The sequence below is a fragment of the Camelina sativa genome, chromosome 11 (genome assembly GCF_000633955.1).
Source record: "Camelina sativa cultivar DH55 chromosome 11, Cs, whole genome shotgun sequence".
NCBI classification, from domain to species: Eukaryota; Viridiplantae; Streptophyta; class Magnoliopsida; order Brassicales; family Brassicaceae; genus Camelina; species Camelina sativa.
This window is the reverse complement of record NC_025695.1, coordinates 20,623,838-20,636,911: the sequence shown is the minus strand read 5'-3', so window position 1 is coordinate 20,636,911 and position 13,074 is coordinate 20,623,838. Positions and strand designations below refer to the sequence as shown.

Sequence of the window (13,074 nt, the reverse complement as noted above, 5' to 3'; positions counted from 1 at the left end):
TCCATCACTCTGGGGAAATCATAGAATATTTTGGATCTTTGAACAAATGAATATAATGAATATGAACTTGATTGTTCAAAAGTTCAAAAGACCACTATTCAAAATGTGTACTGCAAATAAAATGCAAAAAGTTGATGGATGAGATATCAGATTGATCCTCGCTTAAATAAATATGAACTTATAGTTCTAAAAAATCTCACATCCCAGCTAGAAATGCTCCAATAAAAATATGTCTCTGGTGGATGACATACTAAGTATATGACACATAAGAAACGTGATAGACTACTTTGGTTCTTAAAAGAAAAAGGAGCAAAATAAAAAGAGGATTATACTCTCAAAAGAGGAGCAAATGAACTCTTAAAGAGGAGTAGATAGACTCTTTAAGAAGAGCTAATAGACTCTCAGAGAGGAGCACAAAGACTCCTAAAGAGGAGCAAGATACTTCTCAAGAGGAGTAGAAAAACCGATTGATATGGTTAATAACAAAATCAGGTACCTGTATAAAATCATTTACATAATGATTAAAGAGATCTCGATTAACCATATTATTACGGAAAATATGGAACCAAAGACATACATGTCAACAATAAATTGTATAGCGCAATGTGATTAATGAGGATCATATATCTCCGCTTTGTGAGCGTATGGAGATATATATTGGCCAATAAAAGAGGTATTCAAGTCTATACAAACTCGTATGAAAACGAGTAATTTTTGGACTAGTGGTTCAAGCATCAAAAGGATATAATGATATATAACAAAATTGGTGTGTCGCGCCATGTGTTGTTAAAATACCATAACAGTGATGATTTTGAGCATCATCAAAAACTCTTGAAGAGTTATTTGGAATAAAAGATCTTGGAAAGACAAAATGTCTCCAGATATTCTAAACTAAACATCTATCGAAATAGATGTTATACTAATCACTTCTAAAAGAAGTCAATAACTGTATATATATATATATAGTCATATAAGATCATATATAAATGCTGACGAGCATTTATATAGCTTATGAATTATGCATAGCATTTTCTACTAATCTCTTTGCATCATATAACTCATTCTCTATGAGTAGATTTTGATTATGAGTTAAAACGTATCTTCTATTGCAAATGTATGATTAACTTGGGTTTAATATATTTTGGATCCCCCAAGTTTGGTGTAGTTGGTTTTGTAGATGGAAGATTTATATCGGATCGATATAAAGATATATCGCAAAACAACAACTTCGCGACGTTTCAATGATAGACTTTGGCCGTGGCTTATTTAAGTCATGCCAAAATAGTTGTGCTTCATATGCCATATCGAGAATCCCTAATGGCTCAGATGATGCTTGAACATCAACCAATAGTTATCTGCCTAAGATTGGAGCCTCGTAACATGTTGACGAAGAACTTCGAACTGAGGATTTGATCAGCATCAACTAGTTAATGCTGGTTTGGACCCATTAACAAGAAGCAACTGAAAGGCAACAACTCTGTTTGAAGACTTTGTTGCATATGTCGCCCAAATCAAAGGAAGCTACACCAAGAACGACAAGACAAGATATATTCCTCTCTTACGGTCAAGAATTTGAGAAGAATAAGGAAGTTGATAGCCAGTACATCAGCTCAAGTACCAATGTAGCAGATGTACTTACAAAGGTGCTTCCTGCTACTTCATTCAAAATGCATCTTCAGAGATCGAAATTCATGATTTGAAGATGATACTTCCAGGGGGAGAATATGATGATTTGCGTGGTTGCACTCTTTTTTCCTGATCATGGTTTTTATCCCATTGGGTTTTTCCATGACAAGGTTTTTAACGAGGCAGCAAATAACACGCAAAATATCGATCTCAAAGAAGAATGTCAATGGTGAAGATCTATCTCTCTTCAAAATCTTTGTCATATATCGACTAGATTAGAAAATGAAAAGAATGATCGATATGGATCATCTACAGAAGATATGAAGAAAAGTAGACTCGTTTGTTCGAAGTAAAGAATGATCGATATGAGTCATCTACGAAACCTGTGAAAAAAACAAAACTTGTCTGCTACAAAAGGGAGATTGTGTCATTGTACTATTTTTTCCTTATCATAGATTTTATCCTATACGGTTTTTCAATAATAAAGTTTTTAATGAAACAGTATGTAATAATGGATAATCAAGAGAGAATATAAAGAATGGATAATGATTATCCATTTATATCACTTATCCATTAGTGATGTTTATCTCATCTTTTACTTCTTCTTCAAGTTTCTTAAGTAGTAAGTGTATTTCTCACTCTTACATATACGTTCATTTGCTTCATTGTAACTGTAAGATAACAATAACAAAGAATGAATTCTTTCACGTACCTTTTTTCTCTCTCTCGTTTCACACACATACTATATATATAATATAATAATATTATATATATTTGCATTATATTTTATAACATTTGTATCATTGTAATATATAAATATAATAAAACTATGATATTTTTCCCATTTAATTTATCAAATTATTCAAAAACCATGGTAAATTGTACTTTCTACAAAATTAGATGTCACAATTAATAGCAAAGTAAAATTGCTATTGTTGAATATATGATAGCATAGAGAAAGCTCTATATTTGATTAAGACATGATAGTAATATCANAAGACATGATAGTAATATAAAAAAATATATATATATATATATATATATATATATATATATATATTACTGTTTTTGTCATTAAGATATGACTCAATATGTATTTTTTTAATTTACAAGAATTTCTAATCTATTAGAGATTTTTTAGATCATGTTTCCAATAGACATCTACATGAAAAAAATATATGGAATGAGTCACTATAGGAGAAAGTGGAATTAAAGGAACCATTCGCGCATTACTTTAAAGATAAGTTGGATCGGGGGACTTTCGTATAAAAACCTCTCAGGCACGACTATCGAGGGAATTAAATCGAACAAGCTTTCCGGCACCGGTGTAACAGCTGCTCGCCGGCGTTGGGATCCATTTCATCCTCTTCTTCCTTGATTCGTATTTTCTTCCTTTAGTTTTAACCCTTTGAAGCTTTTCTCTAATTTTTGCAACCGTTGTCATATGTTTCGAACCTTGTCCAGCACCATGTCTTCAATTGCTTCGTCTCCGTTCAGATCTGGAATTCAAAACGTCAAAGGAGGAATGAGGGATCCGATGAACTCTCTGCTCTTAATGATGACTAAAAAAGAAACATTTATATAATTATATATTACATTTATTATGTTTTAACCGCTATTGCACCCGCTGGTCAACTAGTCGTAAACTCCCGCAAACGCACTCATTTTAAAATGTTAAACCAATCATCCAAAATGCTTAATAACGCTTGAAACCGCAATCACTCGCTTCCGCAATCTCCCGCAACCGCAACTTCAAACGATGCGGTTGAACCAGTCAGGCCCTTATAGTAACAGCCTTCACGTTTCATTTCAATGGTAAGAAAACCGTCCTCTTACACCAAATCGGTTATTGCTTCTCTGTTTTTTTTGTCATGTTTATGAGTTTTGTGTTGTGATGAGTAAATCTGTAGTTCATCCAACAGGATTCGAGCTCAAAGATCCATTACATGTGATCCCAGCAACTAAGATCTTTGTCATCTAGTGCGCTGCCATCTACTTCGCCACTGGACTCTTCCATTGGTTCTCTTCTCAATGACGTTGTTAGACTCAGCTACGCGCTTCACCTCATGCTCTTTTTCCTCTCATTGAGAGCAAATCTCGATGAACTCTTGTTCCCCAAGAAGCCTTCCTTGGCAAATGACTCAAAAATATTTGATTTGTTGTTTCTTGTATGCAATTGCAGACAATTAATTGCTGTGCCAGACATTTGGTTTTGTAAAATATGTTTAACTAGGTTATATCCTAAGCATGCGCGGATTGTTATATATATAATAAATTATGTTAATTAATATAATTTTATTTCATAATCATAAAAAGCAAAAAAAAATCTAAATCTAAATTTCTTTAGGAAATTTACATTTTAAAAAAAATCATATAAATTCATAATATATAACTAATTTAAATATAATCACAAATACATATCTCTTGATTTTCTATGTTTTTTATTATTTAACTTTGATAATAATTTTCATTAGTTTTTCTGAGGATTTGAGGTTAAAAAAAATGATAAATGAAAATTAACTATGATATTCAAATATTAATTTAAGTTGTCCATATAAGCTAACACATAACCTAAAGTATTAAATGAGAGAATCGAAATTATTCTCTATAAAATCATATGAAGTGCAAGCAAAACTTTAAAGTACAATTCCCAAAGATTAATTTTACTTTTAAGTCTCTTTTTTATATTACCCTCATTTTAATTTATATTGCTAGATTTAGTTATAATTGTTTCATCTTTGTAGTAAAAGCTAGACAGAAAATAGAAATATTATATTGTTTTTGATATAGAGAAATCCTTTTGAAGTACATATTTGAATTAAATAAATAAAGCTTAATGATCTTTATGTAATTATATGTTTAATCAGAAACTAAATATAATGATGAGTATTCTTAAAAAAATGTATTACAATTTTGTTAGAGGTAAGAGAGAGTTAAGAAAAATTGATTTGATATCTCATAATTATATTACAAATTTGTCTTTCCTTATAAGTTAGAACATTACATATTTTTAAGAATCAAATAAAATAAATATATATATGAATATGTAAGAAATAATCTAACATCTAAAGTAAAGAAAGAAGTACATAAAAGCAAGAAGAAATAAAATGGAGAACAATGTAAAATATATTATTAAACTCTTACAATATTATCTTCATTGAGCTTTCAACCAATGCAAGAACATTAAAAACAAAAAAAACAAAGAAAATATTTAGGATTTGAGATATGATTGAGGAGGATGTGAGAATTATTATTTATAGGATAAGAAATGATGGAAGTTACATTTCTCAAAAATTATTTTAGAGGAGTTATAATTATAATTGCTAGGGTATTTAACTGAAAGTGAATGGAGAAAACAAATAGTCAATTCATAGTTTATGTAATTCAGTTACGATTTAGTACTAAAGTGTATATTTAAAGTATGAACTAATGTATATGATTAAATATGTTGTATTTTAGGTTTAATTAAAAATAAATATTATATGTTTAAGAAAATAAATACCAAATAGACCAGTAAGGAGAGAGTAACTGAAATTAGAAAATATTATATAATATAAAATTTATAAAATATTTAGGTAAGAAAATATTAAAAAGAGACCACAAAAAATAAATTCAAAAGAAGATTACATGATAATATGTACCATGTCACAAACAAATTAAATATGAAAATAACTTATATATTTTTAAATTAGATGATAATAATCAAAAATAGAAGAGTGTGTTTCTTATATTTTTAAATTAGAAAGATGAAACAAAAAAGAGAAAAATGCCAAAAAAATACATGATTTATTTGATATTTGCCAGAAAAAAAACACGAACTTTTTTCGTTGCCAGAAAAATACTTAAAAAAATATATGAACTATCACGATTTTCCAATTTCCCACATATCATATTCATTGTTATGATTTTTAACGACGTTAACATAATCTTTTTACAAACGAAATATTGATTTAAGATCTCTGTTGTTGTTCAACGAAACACCATGAAAACGGAGGTGAGATTAATTAGGGTTTTCAGCGGTAATTGAACAGATAAGAGGGAATGGGTGGGGAAGAGAGAGGGGTGAGAAAGAGGAGAAGAGAGAACTGTGAGATTCTGTCGGTTTTGCTTTGGGAAGTCAAATATTTTTGTGGCCCATTAACCATTTAAACAAAAGATTCAGAGGTACCATGTGGCAGATAGATAGAGCTTACATAGAGGGTGTAAGCCTACTTTATTATATTAGATATTTCAAATTATGTAAATTTTTTTTTGTTTTCTATTTAATGTAATATAAGTAATTTAAATAATTGTTTTGTTATTTTAGATTATTAAAATTAGATAATTAATAAACAATTGTTTTAAAAAACTTATTATTTTAAGGGATATTTATAGGAAAGAGGCTTTGTTGGACCAAAACTTTGAATTTGGAGATGATTGAGCATACTCTCGTAATTAGGTAGTTTTGGGTTAGGCTTAAAGACAGTTTTGGCTTTGTCTCTTATCTTCTCCTTCCTCTCCTACGCCGATTAAAATTGTCGCTTCTTTTTTCCATAACAACCATGGCTTCTCACTATGCTCCATCATCACCATCTTGATCACTTTCAACACAACTTCCTTGGCCTCTGAAAAACCAAATCACTACACGGCCAGCACTGCCAAAAGATCTCCAATGCGATCAATTTATTTTTTATATTTCATAAATTCATGGATTCAATCTATTTCCTTTTGGAGATCTGTTAATGAATTCATTAAGAAAGCTAAACCCTTTGGAGATCATGTCTACTAAACCCAAATATTCCAATCATAAACACTAATTGAATTAAAGCTTCCAGTTCATCTTCAAATCTAATCCAAATTTGAAAAGTACATATTTTGCGATTGATAAATCCCAGAAAAAAAATAAGTTATAATTGGTTTAATCGCCAGCATTGAACGATGGTAATGTAACCATCATCAAGGCAAAACTCACCATCGACGCCGGCAAGTCTGTCTTCACGGCGATTTGACAATCTAAAAGAAAAAATTTGTTCACGACGGAGATAAAACGAGAGATGATTTATGTGAAGAGGGCAATTCTGTATTTTTTGTACGAATTAAAAGCTTTGTTTCTGTAAGTCTGGACAAAAAAGTTCTGAAAAATGCCTAATTCTATAATTAATCTATTATTTTAATGATTGAGCAATCTTAATTGGAATTCTCTAGTGTAAGAATGATTTTGTTTAAAGTTCTTAATGTGTTGCTTTGATTAGTTTAATTTTGAACAACTGAGATGGGTTGCTCCATTGAACATGGTGTAAGTTACTCAGATTTTAATATTTTAGCATCGGTTTTTTTATAAGTGACTCTAATTTTAAAACTTTAGCATCGGTTTTTTATAAGTGACTCTAATTTTAAAATTTTAGCATCAGTCTTTGTAGTGATGCGTTATTTAACCACTTTTTTAACTTCATGTGTCGGTTTAGTAAGTGATCTTAAAAAGTGATGTAAAATAATACTTCCTTCGTTCTATAATATAAGATGTTTTAGAAAAAAAAATTTTGTTTCACAATATAAAATATTTTAGAGAATATTTTTTATTTCATAATATATGATGTTTTCAAATTTCTATGCAATTTTTAAATTAATTTAATATTGTTTATTTTATAATATTATTTGTGATTGGTTAAATTTTTGAAAAATAAACATTTTTTAATCTGTGTATTTTTGGTTAAACATCCGATAGGGAGTAACTTTTTAGTAATGCTACTCAAATAAACACAAACTGTGAAAACAAATGTAATTTTATCAACCCAAGTAATTTTGATCCGTCCCATAGGAGAGAAAAATATCGTGAAAGACATGCAAATCTACGTTACACGGAATCGTCCAAAATGCTCCGATTCTCGGTTCAGAATCAGAACCGGAAACAGAAGCATCTGGAATCGTCCGGAATCGCAAGAGAAGCGCGATTCCCAAAAAGTGGTGGTCGGAAACGTTATGGGAGCGCAGATTCCGAGTTGGAATCGTGATAAGCTAACAAATCGGAATCGTGATTTCTTTGTATTCCGACCAGATCTAAACGAAGAAGATGACTTCCTTCTTTTTTTTTTGTCAACAAAAAGATAAATTCCTTCCATGTGGTGTTTTTTTGCATTTAACTCTTAGGCCCACTTTGCTTAACCAAAATAAAAATTCAATTATCTTTCCTAATTCTTGTTTCTGCTATATTATATATAAACTATAAATATCACCCAATTTTCATATTTACTATTTTTATTAGATACAAGAATATGTCTTCTTAAAAAATCATATTTGTAAGAGTTCTATCGTATGTTTAATTGTGATCCTGAAGTTCATGTAGTAATTTAAAATATCTAAACTGTTAAATATTGATGTTAACGACACATAGTATGTCTAATGATCCTCTAAATATTGATGATTTGTCTAATATAAATGATAAAGTGTCTTTTGTGTTTTTATATTTAATTATGTATTGCATTTTGTTGTTTAAAATATTTTATTCTAATATAAACTTATGTTTGATATATATATATTTATATATATTTTAACGTTTCTAACATGTACCCGTTTTCTAGTTTTTTAAAAAAACTTGCTTCCTCACTTCCAAACGCTATTGCTTCCGCGTATCCGATNTTATATATATACAAGTGTTCTGAAATTTATAAAAAAATAAAACTTAATTTTTTTTGTTCATGGTTTATTTGAGTTCAGGTATATCCGAACCCAAACCCAATCCAATAGTATAACAAAATCCCAATGGATTCTATATTTTTAAACAAGAAAATCCAAAAACTCAAAAACCCAAACCTAATCGTGTTTGGGAACCCGAATGCCAAGGGCAACTGAGTACTCAAATAAACACAAACTGCGAAAACAAATGTAATTTTATCACCCCAAGTAATTTTGATCCGTCCCATAGGAGGGAAAAATATCGTGAAAGACATGCAAATGGACAAAAGGAACAAAAAAAAAGGAACACCAAATGACACGTGTCACAGTTAGGCTAATGAGATGAGGTTTGCTGTAACGTGTGGCCATCACACTTCTCTTCCTTGTTTCTTTAACCCACCTCCTCGCTTCTTCTTCCTAATCTCCGATCTCTCTATTTAACGTCTTCGACGAATCCGAAGCTAAAAAAATTATCTAACAATCTTCTTTTTGGGTCCCCAAGAACCTAAGCAAAAGCTCCTTCCTTTATCTTGTTTTCTAAGTTATCTTTTGCATGAGTTTCAAAGCTAATCTAACTCATCTTCTACAGCTATGACCTCTTTGACGAAGATTCAAATGTACCCACGAGTCTTGGAGCACCGTCTCTTCTTCAGAGATCCGATACGGGTCGGGTCAAGGTTGAATTGCAGAGAACGTAACAGTAGGGTTTGTGTGCATCGGTGTGAGAGTGATTCGGGTGAGAAAAAAGTTGAAAGAAGAAGAAAGGTTGAGAAATCGAATGGGTTGTGGAGTTCTTTGAAATCTGGGGTTTTAGGTGTTAGTAAATTAGGGTTCTTATCTAAAGATGAGTACAATCACAAAGTTGAGAAATTGGAGATGGTCTTCTCTTCGGTTAGCCTTTTTAAAGTTTCTACCTTTTTGTTTTATGTTTTTTTTCATTCTTTTGTTCTCTAATATAACTTGCAAAATTCTGGTTTTTTTTTTTTTTTTTTTTTTTTTTTTTTTTTTTTTTNTTTTTTTTAATTTGTAGATTGCTGTTCAAATTGCGAGATATATAGTGACGATGACAAGTACTGGAGCTATTCTATTGATTGGGTTTCAATTATCAGGTTAGTTAGTACCAAAAATATAAACTGTTGTACAAGTTTTATTTTTGTTTTTTTGTGTGAAAGTTTGTAACTTTTGTTTTCGACTGAGTTTTTTTTTTTTGTGTTGTTTATGAAACAGGTGGGGATGGTTCGATGAACTCATTGGTTTGGTATAGTTGGCTTGGTGGAATTATCATTGGAACGATGATTGGTTCCAACATGGTTTTGGAAGATCATTACCGAGCCGGTCCGCGTAATGTTGTTATTACTGGAAGGTAACATGGTTTTTGCATATTGTTTGATTCTTGTTTCTTTTGTGTTTTTCTTTTGAAGCTGATTTGTGTTTTTTTTTTTTTTTATTGATCGGTGTTTTTAGCACGAGAGGACTAGGGAAAGCTCTTGCTAGGGAGTTTCTTCTCTCTGGAGACAGAGTCATTGTCACATCTCGCAGGTTGCTAAATTGATAGTGAAAATTATGGATGAGTTCTTATCATGAAATGAAGTCTTTATGCTTTGTGTTTTTTTTTTTTGGTGTGAAATCAGTTCTGAATCTGTTGATATGACTGTCAAAGAGCTTGAGCAAAATCTCAAAGAGATTATGAATAGTGCTAGTGAGTCTGCTAGAAAGAAACTGAGTGATGCTAAGGTAGTTGGTATTGCCTGTGATGTTTGCAAACCCGAGGACGTTGAGAAGCTGTCGAATTTTGCTGTGAAAGAGCTTGGTTCCATCAACATATGGGTAAAAACAAATATATATATATCATCGTACCGTGTTCTAACTTTTTGTATTTTAGATCATATGTTTACTCACTCTGTCTTTATTCAAATTTGGACAGATAAACAATGCTGGTACTAACAAAGGCTTTAGACCGCTGCTCGAGTTCACTGAAGAAGATATCAAACAGGTAAAAGTCCTTTTTGAACCTAAAGCTTGATTTCAGTCTACTAATTGTAATTGAAATTTTGTTAGATTGTCTCCACAAATTTGATTGGATCGATTCTATGTACACGAGGGGCGATGGATGTGATGAGCAAACAGCACAACGGTGGGCACATCTTTAACATGGATGGTGCTGGTTCTGGGGGTTCTAGCACTCCTCTCACAGCAGTGTAAGTAAAATCAAATTCATTTGATACTGACCTCTAACTAATTGGAACAAATTTGTCTGAGTCTTGAGCTCTTTTTTGCAGATATGGGTCAACAAAATGTGGACTTAGGCAATTTCATGGGTCTATTGTGAAAGAAAGCCAAAAATTAAAGGTTGGTCTGCACACTGCATCCCCTGGCATGGTTCTGACCGAACTTCTTCTCAGGTATATACAGTTTACGTATGAGTTTTGATTGAAGCGTTGTAACAAACAAACCAAATACTTAGTTAGTTAATTTCCAACCTTTTTGCCAGTGGTTCGAGCATAAAAAACAAGCAGATGTTTAACATAATCTGCGAGCTTCCTGAGACAGTAGCTAGAACTCTGGTACCACGCATGCGAGTTGTGAAAGGTTCAGGAAAAGCTGTCAATTACCTGACTCCTCCTCGGATATTGTTAGCTATTGTCACTTCCTGGCTCAGGAGAGGCCGATGGTTCGATGACCAAGTAAGTAGAGGTTTCATTTCAGTGTTAGTTTTTGTCTTTTTCTCCGATTTTTACTAAGATATGTGTTTGCAGGGACGGGCGTTATATGCAGCGGAAGCAGACAGACTAAGGAACTGGGCAGAGAACAGGACGAGGTTATCATTAACAGACGCGATGGAGATGTACACAGAGAATACTTGGGTGTCTGTTTTCTCTCTTTCTGTTGTTTGCGCTTTCATCATCCTACAAAGCACCACACCTAGCTCTTTTCCAGGCACATGACAACCATCTATCCTGGATGTGTTGTTTATACAAAAATTTAAACGTATATGTAATGTATAAAAGGCTTTATATATAATAGAACCGATCTGTTCATCTATCATACTGTCTCTCTGGTTACAAATGTAAACACGTCATTTATAGTTGTAGAATGTTTTGTTGTTGACAGCATAATGGAAATGGTTGAAAAGTTCGATATATGAGAGTAATCAGAATGATTAGTAGTATATATATCTGGATGATTGGATGAATAAGAAGAGTAAAGAACTTGATCATCTTGGAGTTGACAAGTCTGGTCTGGGAATGATTGAGAAGTACTTGCAAGTTTTTGTTTAGTTTGTTTGGTTCTTCAAGTAGTTGTGTTGCGGATTTATGTTGGGTATGCGTTCTGTTTTGTTAACAATAATCGGATGCATCAATATCAATACACACATCAGTAAAAATAGCTAACCAATCAAATTATAACAATTAATACATATCAAATTTTTTACTCTTTGGTGGACAAAAAGAGAAATGATTCTCGATTTTTTTTTCTTCGTCGCCGTTTCTACGATGGTCGATTGTGCTTGTGCGTTTAATCAATCGATAATCGATTTCTTTTTTTTTTTTCTCGTCGTTTAGTCCATGGTTTTCGGGATTTGGTGGAATAAGGAGTTTATTCGATTTGATTGATCTGATTATGACTACGGGGCTGCACGATGAAGGATGTATCTTCACATATCGCCTACCATGAGAAGCATTACGGATCTAAGTTGCAGCTCGTCTCATCTCTTACAAATCTATCTTCCTCCGTCACCGCTTTCTCCATAAAAATGGTTCGTAACATTATTTTAACTCTAAGTTTGTTCGATCAAGAGTAAGCAGATAGTTGATTTAAGAAATTTGATTTGCAGAGGTTGATCCTTTGTACGACTGTCTCGAGAACTTGCGGGCCGGTTCGACAAAGATTGTGGAAACAAGTAAGAATCATGCTTCAAAATTGTGGCCAGTGGTTTGATGAGCTTACACTATGTTGCGTCTCCATGCAAATTCCTGGAAAATCCCCTTCTTATCCATAAGGTACAATATAAAATATCTGATTTTTCTAAAAGAGTATAGCGAGAAAAAAGTAGTAAACTTTAAGCTATTTCTTAAACTTATGGTAAAGATCCTTAAACTCCCCGATTCTCTTAAAAGAGTTTGCTATGATGCCTGGCCATTGGCCATATATTGGTTGTTTATGTCAATATTGTTTGTCAATGTGATAAGCGTAGGTGGTATTTTTTTTTTATGCACATTGATTTCAAATCAACATGTGAGATAGTGCCTGCAACAAATGATGGCGTGTATATCTTTGGGTTTGTAAAGAATTCGGAAGTTCTCTGTTTTTGTTTCTCTTCGAGCGTATCTTAAGAGGAAATTTTCGAGGTCTGTTTCATCTCCTAAATTAAATCTATTACATCATTATATCTAGACATTAGACTTCTGGACACAAGCAACCTTACACAACCTTACCTTAGCTTATTAGCCACTAACAACTCCAACAACTATTATCTACTCTAGTCTAACTAAGGTTTTCAACAACTTCCTTAGTTAAACTAAGTAAACAACACAAAATCTTATTTTGGACCTAACACCTCTAATAATTCAAAGAACTCTAAACACACAAGTCTTAAGTGGGCTTAACTCGAGCCCATTAGCTTTCTTGATCCATAAGGACAAAACAACAATCTTCTTCTTTCTCTTTTCTCTTCTCCGTACGACCACCTCTTCTTCTCCGACTAACTTCCGATCTTCTTGTTCTTCATCATCTTAGTCTCACTCTTTTCGTCTTTCTCTTTTGCAAGGCAAATCGAAGACTCATCCCTCAACACTC

General features: G+C 32.1%; 1 protein-coding gene across 1 annotated transcript; it reads left to right on the top strand.

Annotated features, from left to right (window-relative positions):
• LOC104723940 (probable chlorophyll(ide) b reductase NYC1, chloroplastic) lies at positions 8,661-11,393 on the top strand. Its single transcript, XM_010442368.1, has 10 exons — positions 8,661-9,168; positions 9,308-9,386; positions 9,505-9,640; positions 9,742-9,816; positions 9,909-10,104; positions 10,202-10,270; positions 10,336-10,475; positions 10,557-10,679; positions 10,769-10,961; positions 11,034-11,393. The coding sequence occupies exons 1-10, from the start codon at positions 8,869-8,871 to the stop codon at positions 11,220-11,222; spliced, it is 1,500 nt and encodes a 499-aa protein (XP_010440670.1). The 5' UTR covers positions 8,661-8,868; the 3' UTR covers positions 11,223-11,393.

Bases quoted from the DNA above. Each gene is read 5' to 3' on its own strand.
- LOC104723940 (XM_010442368.1), top strand. From the start codon at position 8,869: ATGACCTCTTTGACGAAGATTCAAATGTACCCACGAGTCTTGGAGCAC. The intron at 9,387-9,504 runs GTTAGTTAGTAC...TTTATGAAACAG, and splicing joins GATTGGGTTTCAATTATCAG to GTGGGGATGGTTCGATGAAC. The intron at 10,680-10,768 runs GTATATACAGTT...CCTTTTTGCCAG, and splicing joins CTGACCGAACTTCTTCTCAG to TGGTTCGAGCATAAAAAACA.